General features: G+C 38.4%; 1 protein-coding gene across 3 annotated transcripts in view; it reads left to right on the forward strand.

Annotated features, from left to right (window-relative positions):
- The window catches only part of gak (cyclin G associated kinase), a 34,432-nt gene that overhangs the window by 5,803 nt on the left and 5,922 nt on the right, over positions 1 to 22,707 (forward strand). Inside the window, exons 5-27 of one of the 3 annotated variants that reach the window (XM_066656350.1) lie at positions 409 to 551; positions 1,003 to 1,128; positions 2,765 to 2,854; positions 4,069 to 4,204; positions 4,361 to 4,473; positions 6,321 to 6,396; positions 8,325 to 8,451; positions 10,499 to 10,548; positions 10,820 to 10,968; positions 11,295 to 11,417; positions 12,702 to 12,835; positions 14,222 to 14,416; positions 14,933 to 15,050; positions 15,322 to 15,401; positions 15,495 to 15,688; positions 16,469 to 16,633; positions 16,863 to 17,297; positions 18,010 to 18,117; positions 18,929 to 19,069; positions 19,919 to 20,005; positions 20,357 to 20,599; positions 20,796 to 20,947; positions 22,273 to 22,449. In XM_066656350.1, coding sequence (XP_066512447.1) covers positions 409 to 551; positions 1,003 to 1,128; positions 2,765 to 2,854; positions 4,069 to 4,204; positions 4,361 to 4,473; positions 6,321 to 6,396; positions 8,325 to 8,451; positions 10,499 to 10,548; positions 10,820 to 10,968; positions 11,295 to 11,417; positions 12,702 to 12,835; positions 14,222 to 14,416; positions 14,933 to 15,050; positions 15,322 to 15,401; positions 15,495 to 15,688; positions 16,469 to 16,633; positions 16,863 to 17,297; positions 18,010 to 18,117; positions 18,929 to 19,069; positions 19,919 to 20,005; positions 20,357 to 20,599; positions 20,796 to 20,947; positions 22,273 to 22,449 — 3,362 coding nt within the window. Of the gene's footprint in view, positions 1 to 408; positions 552 to 1,002; positions 1,129 to 2,764; positions 2,855 to 4,068; positions 4,205 to 4,360; positions 4,474 to 6,320; positions 6,397 to 8,324; positions 8,452 to 10,498; positions 10,549 to 10,819; positions 10,969 to 11,294; positions 11,418 to 12,701; positions 12,836 to 14,221; positions 14,417 to 14,932; positions 15,051 to 15,321; positions 15,402 to 15,494; positions 15,689 to 16,468; positions 16,634 to 16,862; positions 17,298 to 17,973; positions 18,118 to 18,928; positions 19,070 to 19,918; positions 20,006 to 20,356; positions 20,600 to 20,795; positions 20,948 to 22,272; positions 22,450 to 22,707 lie in introns of all 3 variants that reach the window. The other 2 variants (XM_066656349.1, XM_066656351.1) reach the window with 2 other exon arrangements.

Below are 22,707 nucleotides of genomic sequence, written 5' to 3' on the forward strand. Positions count from 1 at the left end.
ATGATTTCAATTAGATTATATATTGTTAATTCACATACTCTTTTAATAAATATATTTATACCTCTTGCCTACATTAAGACAGATATTGCTACATAACATTTAATATTTCAACACATCTGATGCTTGTCATTTGTGTTTCACAGAATTTTTGTCACATCGAGAAGAGGGTGGGGGAGACGCTAGAAGAGAACTGCTACTATTTGTGATCCTGGGAAAAATTGGGCTAAAAAAATCATATATAGCAGGCCTAGTTTAATTGTATTTGACAGTGTTTTTGGCAGGGGTTTTGTGAAGTTTGTAAAGCTGACTTGCTCATTTCTAGAACTGGAGATGAAAACACACACACAAACTCAAATTCTCCACACAAATTTCCTGCTGAACTGACCCTCTGTGCTCCACTTCCTGCAGGTCAGCTGGTGGACTTTGTGAAGAAAGTGGAGCAGAAGGGACCAATGTCATGTGACACCATCCTGAAGATATTCTACCAATCATGTCGTGCTGTGCAGCATATGCACAAACAGAAGCCACCAATCATACACCGGGACCTCAAGGTAAAGCCCCACTCTCATTTTATATTGCTGATTTAATAGAAGCTAAAATAACAGAGGTGATATTTGTGAGTCTGTTAACTTGATAGGAATTTTGTTAATTCCTGGATAGCAGTGTGTCAGATTTCTAGAACATTTGTCCTTGCAGATTTTAACGTTTAGTGAAATTTAATTCTTTGAAACTGGGGGGAAAAGAGCCTTAATTTGTAACTGAAATTATATTGTTAAAAACAGAAAATATGAACAGGTTGTAAGATGTTGTAGGTTTGGCTCCACTGAAATTGAGTCTCCTCAAGAGAGTGGCAGCTCTGATAGAGGCAAAGGGTGGGTGCAGTAAATAATGAAAAAAAATATTATTAGGCTTGTATTGTTGAAGTATGTCTGCGTCACAGTTCTGCTGTATTATTATATCTGTCTATAAAAGTGTATTTGTGTGTGTGTGTGTTTGTGACAGATTGAGAATCTGCTGATCAGCCAGCAGGGGACAATAAAGCTGTGTGACTTCGGCAGCTCCACAACCATCGCGTATTATCCAGACTACAGCTGGTCTGCACACAAGCGATCTATGGTGGAGGATGAGGTAGGGTGCTTGTGCGTATGCATGTGTGCATGCGCCTGAGAAGCAACAGACTGCTATTTCACTAATTTAGAAAAATACAATACGTAACATATCCTGAAGTATCTACACCCAAATGTGAGTCTGGCTATTTGAACGTGCACCCATTGACAGCATTCAACTGTGTGAGCAAGGTTGTCATGCCCAATGCCAACTGCAATCTCCAGGGTTATTAAAACTCCAGCACTGTGCTGTGGAAAAGTGGAAACGTGTTGCTGGAGTTATGAATTTACAGGAGTTGGTAGCATTGCTAATATTTATAATAATATGCCTCACTAATATTTATGTTATATTAATGCTGTCAAGGGCGGCATGGTGGTGCAGCAGGTAGTGTCGCAGTTACACAGCTCCAGGGACCTGGAGGTTGTTGGTTCCAGTCCCGCTCTGGGTGACTGTCTGTGAGGAGTTTGGTGCGTTTTCCATGTGGGTTTCCTCCGGCTGCTCCAGTTTCCTCCCACGGTCCAAAAACACACGTTGGTAGGTGGATTGACAACTCAAAATTGTCCATAGGTGTGAGTGTATGAGCGAACGTGTGCGTCTGTGTTGCCCTGTGAAGGACTGGCGGTCCCTCCAGGGTGTGTTCCTGCCTTGCGCCCAGTGATTCCAGGTAGGCTCTGGACCCGCCGCGACCCTAAACTGGATAAGCGGTTACAGATGAATGAATGAATGAATAATGCTATCAAATCCTCACAACAGTGTTCCAACATGTAAATAATGTGTTATTTGAATATTATTCAGAAGATTAAAGTCTCTTACTAAAGGGGAGCTAAATCTCTATTCATATTCTTAATTTCAGAAGAAATACTGTAATGGTATGTGTATATTTCTATATTTCTGAAAATTTATCTCATAGCACCGTGTTTTGATAATGACTATTCCTTTTTTTTATTATTATTAAATAAATATATAGTCATATGATTTCATATTACACTCTCTAGTGATATTTTTTTAAGATAAATATGAAAAACACTGTCAGGATGTTCATTGTTATTTAATTGCATCATATGACTTATTAATTTGCTTAAACATTTCTGTCATTTCCTGACTGGATTCTGATTGCTTTAATTAAGATAAAACTGTTTAGTGCTGTATTCTCTCTAATAATCTGTGTCCGTTGTGATGGCAACACACCAGTTTGTGCTTTGCTTGCGTAAACAGTGTTGTTGTGTTTTTTTTTTTAGTGTGCAAATAGTCTGGCTAAGTCTAGGTTCTTGTTGTGTAAGATTACGTAAGATTAGGCTAGTACAGTGGTTCCCAAAGTGGGGGCTATTGCAAGCGTGTGCAACAAGGCAACTGAAAGAATTATTCATGCAATTTGTAATAATTCCAATATATAGACAAATAGTTATTTTATTTTGTATGAATGACAACATTTCAAATAAATTGCAGTGGTGCCTGTGTTGAGTGAAAACTTGAAGAATACAGGCATTATTTGAGATCTATTATATCTGATTCTAGTAAACTTTTTACATTGCCCCTCTTGACTGCATAATTATTAATGTAGGATTGTGGTAACCTATAATATGTAGTTTCAAACCAGTGAAGACTAGAATCTCAAAGCTTTTTTTTGGTCTGTGTATGTGTGTCTGTTTCTTTCCAGATCACCAGAAACACGACGCCAGCCTACAGGACTCCGGAGATGATCGACCTCTATTCCAACTTCCCCATCAATGAGAAACAGGACATATGGGTGAGATTAGTGTCTGTGTGTGTCTACCAGATGTTCTCACACAGTGAAATGTGTTAGAGCCCAGTAAATGAAGTCTGCTGGTGTGCATCACTGATGCCAGCATCGCCCTGATAATGAAATCCAAATCCTCCATGACCATGATGAAATACTGGAGCCTCTACCAATATAGTAATGAACCCCAAATCTCTCATCATCATTGTAATGAACCCATTGCAGCATTATATCAGTCTTCCACTATAGTCCACTTCTTGACACATCCTTTTGTTTTTTGAATCAACACAGCACTACCACATCTTTGTAAGCCCCCTTTTTCACGATTTCTTCTTTTTATCTAAACCAAAAGTTCGGAAAGTGCCTAGTGCAAACCCTTCTGGATTTTTAAAAAATAATTTCCCAGCACTTTTTAATGTATTATTTTTCTGTGAATAATTACATTTATACATATAGGGGTTAGGCAATGAAACTGAAACACCTGTCATTTTAGTGTGAGAGGTTTCATGGCTAAATTGGAGCAGCCTGGTGGCCAATCTTCATTAATTGCACATTGCACCAGTAAGACCATGTGCATCCAATGGTTCAAACATTGTGTCCTGAAGGCAGTGCCATGTATCAGGATGACAATGCACCAATACACGCAGCAAGACTGGTGAAAGATTGGTTTGATGAACATGAAAGTGAAGTTGGACATCTCTCATGGCCTGCACAGTCACCAGATCTAAATATCTAAACCCCTAAGCCATCACTCAAGTTCATATACATGCAAAGGCAACCGAGTGAATATTGTACGTACATAAATAAATAGGTCAGTAGTAATGCATCTCTATATTCCGAACCTCTCGTATCACCATGGTAACACACCCCAAATCATCATGATGATGTCATAATGTTTGCATACCTCATTAATGTGGTACTGTGCATCATGGGGGGAAAAATCTGGAAATTCTGGAAAATGCATTTTTTATTAAAGGCTTAGATAAATGTTGACAATATCAACTCTGTCTCTCCCTCTCTAAAATCCATCCCTCTCTTTGTCTATCCATCTCTCCATCCTCAGAAAATGGGAAGCCTCATTTATCTCTTTTTAGTTTTAGAGTAACATCACAGTTTTGACCTTAAAGATCAACAATTAAAACACATTTATTTTTCAACAGTCTCAGGTGTGTGATAATACAACGCTGTGCAGTGTTTCTGAAAGTGTGTGTTATATTCCACAGGCTTTGGGCTGTATCCTGTATCTGCTGTGTTTTAAACAGCACCCTTTTGAGGAAGGTGCTAAGCTGCAGATCGTTAATGGCAAATACAGCATCCCACAGAATGACATTCGCTACACAGTCTTCCACGAGCTCATCCGTCAGTACCGCCTTAAAACTAATAATGTCTGTCTGTCTTTCCTGCAGTACATATAGACAATTATCTGTCAGTTGTGTCACTGTTTAATGTCTGGATGTCATGCTGTATAAGTGTCTAGATTTAAACGAGCGCTAATCATATATTTATGTATTTCAGGCTCCATGTTAAAGATAAACCCGGAGGAGCGCCTTTCAATTACTGAGCTGGTGAATCAGCTGCAGGAAATTGCTGCTGCTAGGAACGTCAATCCTAAGTCCCCCGTTACCGAGGTAACTTACACCAAAAATCATCCCATCGCTAGGCCTGTCACAATAGGCATTTTTTCTGTGGTTGTTATATTGTCTCAGCATTATTTGCGATAAACTATATTGTCATTTTAAGACTGTTTTATGCCATTTATATAATGATAATCAAATAAAATAATAATTAATTTACATTCCAGTACAATGCAAAAAAGAGGAAGAAATAAGAGATTGTACCCCTCTTTACGTTGCTGCTTTTTTGGTGGTGAGCTCTGTGTGGCTCGTTATTATTGAAGGAACAAGCACTGAAACTGGTGGTTCAGAAAAATAATGTTTAGACAGAGAGAACACTGTTGTGTTGCATGGTTTTTGTGGTATTTTGACCAAAGCATGTCAAAATGTTTCAATAAGAACCCAGGGAACTGCATTAACTTTGTGGGGAAAGTGGTATGGACCTTTTTAAAACACTTTGATATCCTCCATCTTGATTGAGTGGGCCAGATCCACCAATTACTATGGAATTTTACCAAAATCAAAAATTTATTATGCAAGCGCACCCCTAATACTTTGACGATAAAGTCCATAACTTCCATTACCTGTGTAAGTCCCTATAATACTATAATACCCATCACCATTATAACACATTCTTAAAAAGTCTTTATCATCACAATCAAAATTATTCAGTGACATATTAGAGAGTATGTTTTTTTTTTTTTACCTGATTTTATCAGTTAGACCATTTCTGTATTGTGATTGGTTTATTAATTGATACAGGAGAGTTGTGGACATAGCATTTTTAAAGTGACGGAGGGAATCTCACATTCTGATTGGATGAGGAGCTGATGTTGATTGTGGTTTTATTAGAGCTTCTTTTAGAAACAAACCCCTCATTCACAGACTCACTCACTGAAAAGTCTCTCTCTCTCTCTCTCTCTCTCTCTCTCTCTCTCTCTCTCTCTCTCTCTCTCTCTCTCTCATAAATATTCATCCCTCTCTGTCTATCCATCTCTCCATCCTCAGACAAAGGGAAGCTTCATCCCTTTTTTTTTTCTTCTCTCCCCCCCCCCATCACGCTGTGGTGTCACTTTTTGAGAAGGAGACCAAATCAGAGAACTGATTGCTGCACAGAATGTAAACACATGCTTATTTTGGGTCTGTTTTAGGCTCTGTTTTGATAAATTGTGTTGTTAAATTGTTAAATTAATAAACATTCTTGTAGGCTCACTTTCTATTTCTATGGTTGGGCAGTTCTAGGAAAGTTCGATAGTTTTGTTAAAGCCTACTGAACCCATTTTAAAACTAACACAAAAAGGTAAAGGTAAACTAATACAAAAAAATAGTAACTTTAGGTAAATTATAATAAAAATCGTAACAAGTACAGTGCACATTAAGATCATCAACCAGCAATACATGCCAAATACATACTCATGCACACTACTTTTGTCCACCTCTTCCAGCCTGTGTGTAAGGTCATTAGACTGAGCTTATCTGGGTTAAGTAGGGGAGTTCACTCAGGATTAAAGAGATTAGAGTGAGAGGGAGGGCACGAGACACAGAGCATGTGTATGTGAGAGAGAGCAGTAGTAGTGTAAGCTTTTGTCCTGTGAGTGTCTGTCTCCTCCTCTTTTCCTGATCTCGTTCTCTCTCTGCTTCTGTAACCTCAGACTTTCTTGCTCATCACTTGCTCACATACCTTTTGTGACTTCCTGGAGTATCTAAGTGTAATTTTGTCCCATCTCTGGCTGCGATGAAGGGATTAGTGTAGATCCTTATAGTGGACAGAGTGGATGCTGTATTTGTGTTTGCTCACAATGAGTCTGTTGAGTGCGTATTACTGTCTAAAGCCGTCATTTGATGGATATGAATCTCTGCAGCTGCTGGAGCAGAATGGTGGATTCGGAAACAACTCTACACAGCTCCCAGCACAGATCAACAACATACACAATGCAGGTGAGGAACCGCAAAATATATTTGTGATTTGAACAGGGCTACACAATTTGAGCCTGTGAAATATAAAGATATAACACCACTAGTAGGGCTGGTCAATTAATAAAAAATGTATCGAAATCAATATTCAGAACTTCAAATCAACATAATCTTGTCTATATAAATTATTTATATTCTGTTATGTCCTCATTGTTTGTTCACGTACTGTCCCATTAAAACCATGCTACCTAGCTGTAGTCACATGATTCTGCCCCTATCTGCTACATGGAAGCAACCTAAATGTAGAGGCCGACCAAGCAACTATAGCAATTAGCACAATCACACACCAAATACAAATGAGAGAGGAACAGACAGATGGCCCACAGACGCTGTTTGCATGGTTCTACTAATCAAATGATCTGACGTGTTGGACTCTACACTTGCACACATGCATACATACCTGTGCAGGAACAGATGTGCATCATTTGTTCACTCACTTGTGGTGTTTTGATCATTTAGAATAATAGAAGAATGCACCCCTCAGTTCTGAATTGCTCTTTCTTCATTTTCTTACAAGCATGTAATAGTCATGAAAAACATTCGCTGAGTGCTGGGCTGGAATGCATGTTTGTATGTTTTCTAGTCACTTTTTGCATGGTTGGAAAAGATTTAAAAAATAATAAGAATAAATAAACATGTATGTATAATTTGTTTATTTGTTTTATTTATTTGTGAAAATTTTGTTTCTCCAACACAAAATATAGTATTTGACATCAGAAATTGTCATTGAATATTGTGATCATCTAAGTTTGAGAAGATGCCATATGCACAGTCATAGTCAAATAAGTAAAGTTATAATTTTTTTCTGTATCAGCAACAGAAAAAACATACTTGAAAAGCACGAAGCCTCATCAACTAAATAAAAACCACAATTTTCTGTAGTTACTGTGTCAAGCGTTTACCTTTATCCCAGCTTTCTTTCTTCTCATGAGGCTCATTTTCTCAAAAACATGCAGCAAACCCTTCAGGCTTAAAAATGGATTTGTATTTTCTGCTTCCTAGAATCCAAGTAATGCCAGTTAGATGTTTAGAATCTTCTGTCCATATATGTTCAGAGTCTTTGGGAAGCTTTTGTGTTGGAGTTTGTTGTGTGTGAAATATATACTGTAGAGTATTTTACGATTTTATTTAAACATTCCTGACCATTTTATTTCCAAAGTCAGTGCAGGGAGTAACCAGCCACAGATTGATATAGCACCATATTTCTCTATATTTCAGCCCCTAACTCTGGATCTCAGGGGGTTTTCTCTTCGTTCTATAAGAGGATTGACCCTCTGTTCACCATCTGTCCACACACACTTTACACCATGACCATTCTGTGATTGTTTTGTGTGTAACTCTAATTCTGTGTTTGTGTAGTCATTCAGGACAATGTAAATTATGTAGATTTAATGGGATTTTTAATATTTGGGGAAGTTTTTGATGGGTCTGCAGTAGGGCTGGCAATAATTCTGTATTTTCATTACCAGTGATATGATTTTTATGCACATTTTCAATATTTCAATATATACTATTTACCAGGTCTGTCACTGACTGCCATTCATTGCAGGGTGCTGCCATCAGTTCATTGCACTCAATTTTAAAGTTGGTCTAAAAATATTAATCAATTAATATTGACAAAGCCCAGAGGTGGTGCTGGTTGTTGTTGTTGTTGTTGTTTGATGGTGATGTCATGTTGCTTTCAGTTCTTGGCAGATTTTCTGTGGATTGTTTATTATTCATATCGATATTGGACTAGTCCAGTTCTAGTCTGCAGCCAGCAAAAAAAATCTCCCTCCCCTTCTCTCAATAAATCACAAGAATGTATCTAAAAAAATACTGAAATATGGACATTTGATGCTGCAAAGCTGGTGGACTTAAAATCTCAAACTCATTTTTTTCTGTTTCTGCAGGAGTGTATGGTGGTGATCCTGAGCAGGGTTTGGGGGGAGGATTTCTGGACATCCTGAAAGGTGGAACGGAACGTTTTCTGACAAACATTAAAGACACATCCTCTAAGGTCATCCAGTCTGTTGCCAGGTGAGACATTGGTCCAGCTGATCTTGGCATAGACACTGATGTTCAGGATTTTGACTGTAGGTCTGACAATTATGGACATTTTGTGGTGTTTATTAACTGATAACCGGTTATTGGAGTATATTCTTATAATTGGAATTAGCCAGTGTTTTAGTGACTAATTTTCTTCTCAGTTTTCTATATTTACTTTTTCTTAAACTCACTTAAATCACATAATCTCTGACTTTAGCTAATCTACTGTGGCCCTGGTGCATAGTTACTCAGAATTGTATGTTTTCGGTCTCTGTTTGAACTGATATTTTCAACCATTATGAAATATCTGCTGGAGACTGACCGCACAAAAATATTGAATATCATTCATTCGTCCGTTCATTCCTTCATTTGTTTTTTTGTTTTTTTACTTAATATGAAAGCAGAATTGCTCCAAACATAACTCCCATTACAACTTCAAAATACTTTCCTTCACTAAACACATGCAAGGATATTGTTGATTCTTGCAAAAAGAAATCAGGAATATACTGTTCATATGCAGGAAAATGCCATATATATGTTTCAAATCAATAATGTTTTTTCAAACAACTACATACAACTCTATATATATCATTTTAACATAATCACAGTTCACATTATGATATGATTGCTATTGAGCTCTGAGTGAGGTATGGTCAGAGGCTCAGCAGTAAGGAGCTTTAATCTGCTCCGTCCTCTCTGTGGTTGAGGTGATTAATCCACAGAACAGAACAGCATCACAACACTCTGCTCCACCAGCCAGTCCTGGGCACCAGTCTTTTTTTAAACAGCTTCTTATGCTTTTTACACTCAGACTGTGTTGTTTAACAGCTGCCAGTTCTGTAGTGTTGTAATGATGCAGGCGGAACATGCGCTTAGCTAACCTCAATCTGAAATATCACTTGTTCAGAGCAGAACACAATGAAATAATGGGTAAAGTAGATAAGTGTTTTTTGGCCCTGGTAAACATTACATTTTAGATTCTGGGGAATTGCTATTTTTTCATTGTTTATGTTTAGAAGCTCTGTGTCTTTTAATATTGAACAGTTTGTTTGAGGGGGGGCGGGGGAACGGCAGTCTTTCTTGTTTAACTTGTATGTTTTTATTCACTGTTGGAATTATTACAGAAACTTGTTTGTGACTTGTTTAGATTTGTTCCTGCTTTGGGAGCAGGAAAAGAGTAGTATCCTCATCTCGGTTCATGCTTTTTAACAGTTGGAGGACGTCTAAGCACGTCCAGAGAGAAAAAGCCTAGCATATATATATATATATATATATATATATATATATATATATATATATATATATATATGTACATCAACAGATCAGTGGTAATGATTATTTTGATGAGTTCCACTTGTAGCTGGCGGAAAGAAAGTGTGGTCCATTTAAGTGAACCACCCAAGGCTGGGCATTGGATCTGGATGGCAGTTTAACACATCTTTCATTTAAAGTCCCCTCTCCTACAATTACATTGTAAAACCTGTAGTTGCATCATTACTTTCATATTCACATTCCTCCATTGATTACCAGTGATTTGTTTAGTTCATCATCGTTATTTTTTGTTTGTCATTTGTTTTATTCATTCTTTTCCCAAATCATATGTCATGGTCATATAACTCCGGCTGTTCTTACAGTCCCAGGTAACTCTCTCTGTGTGTGTGTGTGTGTGTGTGTGTGTGTGTGTGTGTGTGTGTATTCAAATTAAATTTTGAATGAACATCAAATTTTTTACTGATTTGTAGATCCTTCTTCTATAATTTAACTTTCTAATGTGCAACTAGAAATATTTGAGTGGCTTGCTTTCTAAATGTATGTTTGTGTGTGTGGTGTGCATGCATTGTGTGCCCACATGTGCATGTTCATATTCCCCTGATAGTAGATGTAGAATTGGTTTTTAGCTCCAAATTTTAGAAAAATATCCTTTTGAAAGTCTGTTATAGTTTGTAACATAATGTGTGACTTGAGTGGAATTGCAGATATTGTTTTTGTCAGCGAGTGCTTTTTATTGTCTTTAATTTTCCCAATTTTCTCTGCTCAGCTATGCTAAAGGAGATTTGGACCTGTCCTACATCACATCTAGAATAGCAGGTTAGATGTTTTCTATACAATTTTGAGGCAAAACATATTTGGACAAGCCACGTTTTGTCTTTTTCTGAATTGTTTACTTCAGCAAATACACACTAATTATGTATGAAAGTGGCTTTGTGTAATTCACTTTCTTTAGGTACTATTTAACTATTTAAAACTGAGCACAATTAAATTGTATTAGAAATGTACATACTGAAAACAGTGTTTGTAGTGCATTAAAAATTTCCTAGTAAATTGATTAAAAATATCAGATCTGTTTGTTTGCATGTAGTGATGTCTTTTCCTGCCGAGGGAGTAGAATCTGCCATTAAGAACAACATTGAAGATGTGCGTTTGTTTCTGGACTCCAGACACGCAGGACATTATGCTGTTTATAACCTTTCCAGACGCTCTTACAGACCAGCTCGCTTCCACAATCGGGTATACATCTTTCACTCAAAAGTCTGTGTGTGTGTCTGTGTGTGTGTCTGTGTGTGTGTCTGTGTCTGTGTGAATTAATTTTTTTTTCTTCCATCCCAAATATTAAGGTCTGGTAAAACCCACCATTCAACACCTCATGCGCTTGATAGCACTTCGGCCTACTGTACTGTGATTTAAGCCCCACACAGTTGCTGTGATAGTCTAAGCCCCCCTTTTTTTTAAACTGCAAAACTGATTACATTTTCATTTACTGAACTATAAAGTTTCAAATGAGTAACTGAATGATAAGCCTGCTATTAAAGGGTTTTTTCTCAAATGTTTTATAGGTATCTGAGTGTGGCTGGCAGGTGAGACGTGCACCCACCTTAATGAATCTGTACAGTGTTTGTAAGAACATGCACCAGTGGCTCAAACAGGACCAGAGAAATGTCTGCATCGTACATTGCCTGGTGAGGGCACACATCATACAGCTATACACACACACATACATACACAAACACACAGCTATACTTGAGCAGTTGTAAACTGATAACAAAGTCAATATGAAGGAGAACTACAGGTGCTGGTCATAAGATTAGAATATCATGAAAAAGTTGATTTATTTCAATAATTCCATTCAAAAATTTAAACTTGTATATTATACTCATTCGCCCTGTGAAGGACTGGCGCCCCCTCCAGGGTGTATTCCCGCCTTGCGCCCAATGATTCCAGGTAGGCTCTGGACCCCCCGCGACCCTAAAATTGGATAAGCGGTTACAGATAATGGATGGATGGATTATACTCATTCATTACACACAGACTGAAATATTTCATGTGTTTATTTCTTTTAATTTGATGATTATAACTGACAACTAATCCATCCATTATCTGTAACCGCTTATCCAATTTAGGGTCACAGGGGGTCCAGAGCCTACCTGAAATCATTGGGTGCAAGGCGGGAATACACCCTGGAGGGGACGCCAGTCCTTCACAGGGCAACACAGACACACACACATTCACTCACACACTCACACCTACGGACACTTTCGAGTCGCCAATCCACCTGCAACGTGTGTTTTTGGACTGTGGGAGGAAACCGGAGCACCCGGAGGAAACCCACGCGGACACGGGGAGAACACACCAACTCCTCACAGACAGTCACAGACAGTCCCGACACACAGTCGGGAATCGAACCCACAACCTCCAGGTCCCTGGAGCTGTGTGACTGCGACACTACCTGCTGCGCCACCGTGCCGCCTGAAAACTAATGAAAACCCCCAATTCAGTACCTCAGAAAATTAGAATATTACTTAAGATCAATACATAAAAAGGATATTTAGAAATGCTGGCCCACTGAAAAGTATGAACATGAAAAGTATGAGTATGTACAGCACTCAATACTTAACTGGGGCTCCGTTTGCCTGAATTTCTCCAGCAATGTGGCATGGCATGGAGTAGATCAGTCTGTGGTCAGGTGTTATGAGAGCGCAGGTTGCTCTGATAGTGGTCTTCTGCATTCTTGGGTTCGGGGTATTGTATCTTACTCTAAAAGACTGAGGGACCATTTAAAGGCCTATGCAAGTGTTTTGAGTTAATTAGCTGATTAGAGAGTGGCACAAGGTGTTTTCAATATTGAAATTTTTCACAATATTCTAATATTCTGAGATAGTGAATTAGGGTTTTTTTATTAGTTGTCAGTTATAATCATCAAATTAAAAGAAATAACTTGAAATAAATAATTTTTTTGCCTGTAGGATGGCCGTGCTGCCTCAGCTGTGGCAGTCTGTTCATTCCTGTGTTTCTGTCGCCTCTTCTCCACTGCTGAGGCTGCAGTCTATATGTTCAGTATGAAACGCTGCCCCCCAGGCATTGCTCCATCTCACAAGAGGTAAAACGCGCACAGTTGCCCAATGTTCTCAGAATCTGAGTTTGTATATCACCCTTGTATACAAATATCTATACACAAAAATACGTTAGTAAGTTGTTAATGTACATCTGAATGAGTGAGGGAGAAAAAAAATTATATATTTCCTCATATGTATAAATACACACAAACACACACACATAGAGGAAGCAGGGGGAGGGGTGTTAGGGGTGTGTGTGCATGTTGGTTTCCTGCTGATGTGCTGAAGGCTGTGCTTATTCAGAGTTTCAGGTTAATTTCTCTGTAGTTGTGTGGTTTTTCTTGGGGATCTGCGTCACTCTGCAGCTGTACTCATGAATGAGCTGCCTCCTTAAGCAACTTAAGCGTTTTGTTTCACCTATTTACACCAACTGTGCTCCATTAGCACAGACTTTGTCTAGAGTTTATATCCTCAGTTTAACACAGGAGCTGTGAAGAAAATATGGCTAAGTAAACAAACATACATACATTATTATTATTATAAAAAACAATCACAGAAACAGTGCCAGAAACCAGACAATGACCCTGTAAGACATGACTGATCATCTCTGCAGTTTGAGGTGAATTTGTGCAGTTATCACTGTGGTAATTGGTGCGATACGTACGTCAGGTTTAACACAAAGCAGCTATTAATTGGTTGTTGGCTCATTTGCAGTGCTACAGTGACACTGATCTGGTGGTGGTGTTTGTGTTTAGAACTCCTATAAGTTTATTAGACATAGCATCTATGCTTTTAAACGTTCTTGGACACCTTGTTGGTCCACATTGTAGATATGAAGTCAAATAATTTCTGGCAATGGCAGTTTGTATCTGTGTCCTGTGTCTGATCCACTCCTAATACACATTAACATGTCACCTCCATTTCAGTGCAGTGGCACTACAGAGATGAGAATCATACCTGCTTTGTGGTGGGCCTGACCATTTGAACTAATTAAAAGGCCAACAAAGTACAAAGGTCAACAGATGGACTACAGTCTGTAATTGTACAATTGCAAAATGCACCTTTGTGGGAAGTGGACCCGATAAAATGGAAAATGAGTGTAGAACAAAGATGAATTTTTAGTTTTATAGCTGATTGTTGATATATAGCTTCTTGTAACTGCATAGAATGGCAAGAATTGGGTGGGAGAGTGGGTGTGAGATAAAGAGAGCATGGATAAAAATTCTCATTAAATATCTGTGATAGTCCTGTAGCTCCACCTATTGGTTTTGCATGTTATCTTCATGTGTTTACTGAAGGTAATTTGAGAACGTGTGAAGTGCATCAACTGATTAGTTGCATGAAGGGTTATTGAATGATTAATTATTAAATATTTATTTGCTGGCATTTGTGTATGTTATCTCAATTGATTATTGATTATTTGTTTACAGATATATTGAGTATATGTGTGATATGATGGCAGAGGAGCCCATAATTCCTCACTGCAAGCCTATAATGATCCGGTCCATCATCATGACACCTGTGCCACTCTTTAATAAGCAGAGGAATGGCTGTCGACCGTTCTGTGAAGTTTATGTGGGAGATGAACGTGTAGCAACCACTTCACAGGAGTACGACAGGATGAGGCAAGTCTCTTCTTTCATTCTGATCATTCATAGCTATTACATAAATGTAACTAATTAGAGGCTTTTGCCATGTTTCTTGTAATATACAATGACAGATTCAGGTCAGAGATCAGAAATTGTAGTTAGAACAACTACAAAAGAGAATACCAAGTTTGTGTTCACCTCCAAACCTTTTTAGCTGATGTAACAGAATTAGCACTATGTCTTCACCAAGATTGTTGAGCTGATATTACAGAATTAAAACCATATTTGGCTGATGTAACAGATTTATCAGTAAATGTTTTCCAAATGTGTTTTTGTAGAGGTCAGTGGTTGATAATTGCTAATTTAAGTTTTGTATACGGTGTCTTGTAACATTTTAACAGTGGAGTATTGAAGTAAAGCAATACATTTTAACAGAGGCACATTCACTGTGGAATCATTTTTTTCCATGATACAACTGAGATTCTGTGGCAATGTCTGGGTGTTTAGATTTATTATCTAAGACTGAACTAGAAACTTTGTGTTTGTGTGTAGGGACTTTAAAATGGAGGACTGCCGAGCTGAGATTCCTCTGAATGTGATGGTTCAGGGAGATGTTCTCATCGTCATCTACCATGCTCGCTCCACCCTTGGGGGACGGCTACAGGCCAAGGTAAACACACGTGAATATATACTCATTTGTTCCTCTGTCTGGTGTTAATAATACTGGACTGAAATTTGAACACTTTTTATTTTAAAATACTCTAGTGGTCACTGTGTCTTTTACTTTCTTGAGGGGGAAAGAGGAGTCTAGCTGTTAACTCACAACATGCTGATTTCGCTTTTTTTTTTATTTTTTTTTAAATCTTTTCACTTCTCTTCAGTGACAGCTGTAAATTGTGTATTTCAGTATGTTTTATATTTGGATGTGTGCTGGGTTGCAGATGGCTTCCATGAAGATGTTCCAGATCCAGTTTCACACTGGCTTCGTGCCTCGAAATGCCACCACTGTCAAGTTTGCAAAGTAAGTGAGGATTAGGTTTGATTTTGCTTTCTATGTTTATTTATAGCAGTGTCATGTATAAACACTGTGATTAATAACTGTGTGTATTTGCAGGTATGACTTGGATGCTTGTGATATCCAGGAGAAGTATCCAGATTTGTTCCAGGTGAATCTGGATATTGAGGTGGAGCCTCGTGATCGTCCAAGCAACAAGACTCCACCATGGGACAATTTTTCCACTAAAGGCCTCAATCCCAAAATCCTCTTCTCTAGCCGTGATGAGCAGCAGGAGATCCTTGCCAAGTTTGGTGAGCAGCAGGAATAGTGGGGTTTTATAATATGGGCTGTTTTGGGCACCCGAGTGGAGCGAGTCTTAGCGATGACCCTATCATTGGGAAATCATTGATTTGATCCCTGTTGGTGCCTCAACCATCTAAGGCTGAGAGTCCAAGACTCATTATACCCGTCATGTTCTGAGAAACATGATAAAGCAATGCACAATACATTTTATGTCATTTAAATTGTCCTAGAATACTCTGAGATTCAGATATCTTTAAACATTGATTTTCTGAAACATTCTTCTTCTGCACTGACAGTTTTTAGCAATAAAGGGGACTACACTCATGGCTGTGTTTGCTTGTATGTATTATCTCACTCCTTCATTCAAATTCTGTAAATCCAGAGCCTACCTGTAATCACTGGGAACAAGGCAGGAACATGCCAGTCTGTCACAGGATTATAATTTATTATAATACGTCTATAAATTTATAATTTAAAATTATATATTATACAGGTATTATGATGTAACTGCTGTGCTGTTTAAGATATGATGGCTAATTTTAATAAGACGTTATCGGGTTTATGGAGCTATGAATGTTTTGAAGGATGAAAATCCATAATAACTTTGACACCACTACAAAAACTCTTTGCTTTTAGATAGGAAGCACTTTCTAAATGTGGGAAATGGAATGGCTTGCAACACCATTCCCTCACTCACATTAAACAAAAACAAGTTCACTACAACACTATTCACATTTTGTTCTTGTTTCTAACAGTTCCATATCCTCCATTATTTTCTGTCCTTGTAGGAAAGCCTGAGCTCCCAAGACAGCCAGGATCTACAGCATTCTATGATTCTGAGGCTCCACAGACTGACCACAGTCCTGACGTTCCATACACAGAGCCAGAGTCTCCTCCCAGTCCCAGCACTGACTCCAATGCCAACAACTTCTTCCAGACTCTGGACTGGGATGGTACACTGCTTTAATCATGCGATTTATTTACAACATGTTTTTCTGAAAGTTTATTTGTGTAAATTAAATGTACACACTTGCTTGCCTGAAGTTGTTGCTGTTCAAGTTTGGAACCATATTTCCATTTTAATATTTTTGCTTCAGCATTGTATATGAGAAATAGGAATTCTGTAAACTTGCCTTCTTCAAACCCAACTATTCCTTTAATCCTGATTCTCCTCTTCCCCAGATGGCAGAGGGCAGTACAGTCACTCTGACAGTGTGTCTGCGGCAATGGAGGATCAGGAGGATTTGAGTGGAGGCTCTGAGGAGGAATCAGTGTCGTACTCTGGCCCTGTGGAAGGGGGAATATCCCGAGACCCCAGTGAGCCTCTTTTTGAGGCAGATTTCTCAAACGCTGCACCTTCAGACCCCCAGCCAGACACTGAGGACCTTTTGGGTCTTAACTCTGACCCCAGACCCCTAACGTCTGCTCCACAGTCTGCTGTTGCCACAGAAGCGGGTCTTAAGACCAGCACGAGTAACAGCGACCTGCTGAACGACCTGTTTGCCCCCAGCTCTGGCTCTGCCCACGTAGCAGAAAATGAAAATCTGTTCTTCACCAACGCATCTCACCAGCCTCCAACAGCCCCAGCTGCCTCCAACGCCCCCACATCCACCAAGAGTAAGAGGCTGATAGTATTAATGAGATAGGACTTTTATGAACCAGTTAGTCATTTTTACAAGTGATTATTTTTGAAAATGTATTTCTCAGTATAGTGTAACAAAGACGAATCAAACTGGTTTGTGCTCTATAGAGTGGGTTTTCTGAGGCCACTTTCCATAGCCCATCATTATATCTTTTAGTGATTTTGTCGATTTATATTTTTAGTTCTGATCATATATTTATAATTATTTAATGGTTTTCTGACAAAACATATTTCCAAAACCCTAACTAAACAGGTGATGGGGCATCTTTGTTTTTTTTTTCCATGCAAGTTTCACACAATATAAAGGACTGCTGCTGTGTAGAAATATAATTCAGGATAGCGATTTTATTATAATAAATAAAAATTGGAGAGGGTAAGCACTCAGGTTTTACAGTTGTAAGGTTTGCCTTATAAAGCATATCTGGTAGACGTATGTATCCTTTGCAATTCCATATTTCCTAGGTGTTAATCTCACTTTCAGCCTTTTAAGGACAGTGGTGAAGATGGGAAAATATTTTTTGTATCCTTTTGAACACAGAATTAGCAGGCATCTTTCTGCTCTATACAGTAGCACTTCAACTTGTAATAATTCTTATGAATATATTATTGATTAATTAACTAATTGAAATGTTCTTCAAAATGTTTGTTTAGTGAATGACCTGTTTGACCCCTTTGGTGTGGGCTCAGGGGGCGCCACAGGGTCAGATCCGTTTGGCGACTTGCTGGGCTCCGAGAACAGCAACAATTTCAAAGCACCACCTCCTCCAGCTACCAATTCCAGCCTCTTCAATCTCCGTAAGAGTCTCTCTCGCTCTCTCCTTGTCACTGCCACCTGCTCCACACACACCACTTACATGACAGGTTCATCTTCACTGAAAATAAGCTCTTACTGCTAGTTATTGTTTTATTACTATGGACTGCATTGATTGGAATGAAATTATTTATTTTATTTTATTAATTTTTTTGGGGACACAAATTAGTTTTGCCTCAGTGATGTACCAGTCCAATTCCGTTGTTCCAATACTGACCTTACTGAATTAATTAGGTTTTAGTTGCACTTCAGAATCCTAAAATAATTAGAAGTGTATATGTTTAAATATTTAAATGTTTGTCCAGTTTGCCTCACTGAAAAACCTTTTTTATTTGCTTCAGAAGGCTCATAAACAAATCATGTTTAAGTAGTGGTTTATAAAATGTAAATTTAATGATAAATGAGTTTCAAATCTGACCGAGGAGCATCTGCAGTGTCTTGTGAATAGTAATTTTTACACACACAGCTCCTCAGGGTAAACTCCGGAAAATTTCTGGATTAATTTGTGAAATGAGCATAAGATATTACACACAGTTCATTACCACTGAGGTTTTATAAATGAATTTCTATAAATTGCTGAAAACAAATTTAGGATTAAATTCAAGAACATTTTGTATATATCACACTACAGGTGTCAGTATTGGGAGACAATACGTTGGATTGTTGCATCCCTAATGATTGTGTGTGTGTGTGGGGGGGAATGTTAAATTCTGCTAATTTGTTTAATGAGATCTAAACAAGTGTAAGGTTGAATTTTTTGTTTCCCCGCTTCTTACTTTAAATGTAATCGATCAGATAAGCTAGCGGGTGATATCCCTAAGATGACATCATCTGCAAGTCAACCCGATCTGCTTGGGGGCTGGGACAGTTGGACTTCTGGAACCAGCAGCACCACAGCTAGCATGCAGGCTAGTGCTAACAAACCTGCTTTCACTGGTAATCAACCAATCAATTAATCAATATAGAACCACAGCTTGCATGCCTGCTAATGGTAATAAGTTGACTTTAAGTTGTAGTGAATCAATAAGTTGGTCAATCCATTAATCTGTCATGTAATCATTCAGTGTCGTACTGCAACTAGCATGCTATGCTGCTTGATACTGCTATGAAACCAGATTCTACTTCTAATCAATCAACCAGTAAATTGAATCATCTGTTTAATGATGCAGCATTAGAGTTAGAGCTTGTCTTTAAAAGCTTTCCTCTTCTCAGCATACTTTTACTAAGACAACTAATTATAATATGTAAAATAATGGAAATCAATCCACTGATTAGTTCATCAGGCAGTTAATATTGCAGTACTCCAGAAAACAACTGCTGCTAGCACAATTTCTATGGCCTAATGGTTAGGGAATCAGACTTGGGACGGGAAAGTTGTTGGTTCTGTTCCAACAACCAGCAGGGAATTTGGGGTTGGTCAGAATGAAGGAACAGCATTGTCCCCCTTCCTCAATCTGTGGCTGAGGTGCCCTTAAGTAAGGCACCTAACACCCAACTGCTTCCCAGACGCCAGTGATGGTTGTCCACTGCTCTGTGCGTGTGTGTTCTCTGCCCCTATTGCACTAGGTTAAAAGGCTGAAAACATTTCATTTCATGTTGTACAATGACAAGTTATTGCACATCGAATTCATACAGACAGCCAGCTTTGACTCACACTTCCCTGTATGGGCATTATGTTTAAAGTTTTATACTTGGTTACTCCACATTTTGTTCTCTGGTGTTTTATATATGTTTGCAGTTTGTGTGTGTCTGTGTACTGTGTGTTTATGCGTGCTTGTGTTCTAGCTCCTGGAGCTCCCTCCTTCTCAAAGGCCAAGTCACAGAGCTTTGACCCCTTTGCAGATCTGGGAAACCTGGGCTCCAATCTACCAGGTCAGAGACAACTTTACCCTATTCTGATTTAATTTGTATTTTCTCAGAACATGCTAATTTTCCTTAGAAAACTAGGACTGTTAAACGATTCACATAATGAATTATTATTAATCACATATTTACTAAAATTAGGCCCTAAAGATATTGAAGCAGGCCCTGAAGCATTGTAGCCTTGTATACTGAGCCAAGTTTTTTTGGGTTTTTTTTCTTCATTTTTAATTTATGTTTTGTCTCTTTCCCAGGCTCCTATTAATCTTAAGCCTAGCTTAACCTTGTAAATTCTCAGTAAAGGTTTCCTATGTACCCTTTTTTCGCCCTCACCATAATGTGTTGACAATTGTGTATTTTCAGGCTCTTCCAGCAGTGGACTCACCGGTTCCGGGTTAAAGGCAGCTCCCCCTGGTGGAGGCCCTAAAAGTTCATCACAGCAATGGCAGCAGACTTCCCGTCCCTCAGCTACCCCCAGTAAACCATGGTTGCCACCAAACTCTGCCCCCAAACCCAACAGCAGCCAATCAGCAAAGCCCAACTACAACCTTAACTTTAGTGTGATCGGAGGACGAGAAGAAAGGGGCATCAGGGGGCCAGGTTTTGGTAAGGATATGTTTTAGTTAAAATAAAAATAAAAAAGAATTTAATTAACAATAAAAAAATACTATTGAACATTTATTATTATGACCTACAATAGACAGTAATGTTCCAAAATCATTGCATTGATCTTTTTAAATAGGGTTTGAACATAAAAATGCTGATTTTGTCTCAGTTGATAGTGTGATTTGCTTATTCTTAGGGCCAAAGCCCAAGGTGAAGGAGGATGATTTTGAGGATCTTCTGTCGACGCAGGGTTTTTCCTCAAAATTTGACAAAAGGGGGGGGCCACGCACCATTGCAGAAATGCGCAAACAGGAGCTATCTAAAGACATGGACCCACTCAAACTCCAGGTAATTTAACAATCAACTACACACTCTCACAGAAACGCAAACACACACTCACAAACTGTCATAAGGGAAAAAGACATGGACCAACTTAAACTACAGTAGAGATCACAATTAGAGAATTTGCATTTCCCTGAATATTTCAGATTCAGTTACACAAGCATGAATAAAAGGTATGTTTTTAAAATGTATTAAATAATTCAGAATATTCTATTTCTAAAAAGCTCTGATCCAAATTAATGAACACTTAAGGATATTTGTTACTGGTACTCTTCTGGCATTAATGTTAAGTTCCTTAATTATCTAATTAATTCTATTTATTTTGCAACATTTTTATGTTGCCAGATAAATATGATTTTGAGTTTTTCCAACTCTGTGAATATGGATCATAGAAAGTATTTCCTGAAGGCAATGTGATTGATGCAACATCCTCATTATTCCATGCCCCACTTAGTTGGTGCCACCTCCAAACACCAGAGCAGAACAAGAAGTAAATAGAAAAGAAAACTGAAAAAAGGTTTAAAACTCTACAAATTATTAATTAATTCATTATCTGTAACCGCTCATCTAGTTCAGGGTCGTGGTGGGTCCAGAGCCTACCTGGAATCATTGGGCGCAATGCGGGAGGGGTCCTTCACAGGGCAACACACACATTCACGCACACACTCACACCTATGGACACTTTTGAGTCGCCAATCCACCCACCCATTTTTTTGGACCATGGGAGGAAACTGGAGCACTCAGAAGAAAACTCTCAGGGAGAACACACCAAACTCCTCACAGACAGTCGCCCGGAGCGGGACTTGAACTCACAGCATCCAGGTCCCTGGAGCTGTGTGACTGCGACACTACCTGCTGCGCCAATTAAGTTAACTGAATTAACATGAATGTCACAAAGTTTATTAAAGTGAAAAATTATTCCAGAACTGAATCACAATTTTCTATACATGGAAGAAAACTCATAAACTTATTTTCTTGTCTCATGTAAATGTCACCCATTATTATAAGTACCTAGTCAGCCGGTAATTTGTGCATGATAGTGGCTTTCTCACATTGCAAAATCGGTAAAGAACACACTTTAAAGTTGTTTACATTAAAATAATTAAGTTGCCAGCCCAGAGTTGTGATCTAAACCTTACTGAAAATCTTTGGAAGAGTGTTTGTCAAAAAATGTATGACTAAAAAAAATCCACCACATTTACAGAACTGGAAAAGACTTAGAGACACATGCAAAGTGTAAGCAAATTGAAAAACTAGGATATGCTTATTTGACTTGGTTATAGCTGGTTAAGGTTTGTGTAATAACTGAAGTGTGTCTGTGTGTCTGTTAGATCCTAGAGTGGATCGAGGGAAAGGAGAGAAATATCCGAGCTCTTATTTCCACTTTGCACACAGTGCTGTGGGAGGGAGAGACACGCTGGAGACCTGTCAACATGGCTGACTTAGTCACACCAGAGCAGGTGAAGAAGTTCTACAGGAAAGCAGTGCTGGTCGTCCATCCAGACAAGGTAAGAGTTAGCAACATGCAGTCCAGGTAGAAGGACATTACAAGCTACAGCTTCATTAAAATCCATATAGACTTGATGCTAGGGGTGGGTGACATGGCCCTAAAATAATATCGTGATATAAATATTATTAGCGATATGACAAGACACTGAAAAATACTTCTATTCATTTCAAGAACACACCATTGCCACAAAATAAAATGTATATTAATTTTAAATATATATTGATGATATTAAATTATTTTATTTATTAAAATGTTA

Source organism: Hoplias malabaricus, chromosome Y (genome assembly GCF_029633855.1).
Source record: "Hoplias malabaricus isolate fHopMal1 chromosome Y, fHopMal1.hap1, whole genome shotgun sequence".
NCBI classification, from domain to species: domain Eukaryota; kingdom Metazoa; phylum Chordata; class Actinopteri; order Characiformes; family Erythrinidae; genus Hoplias; species Hoplias malabaricus.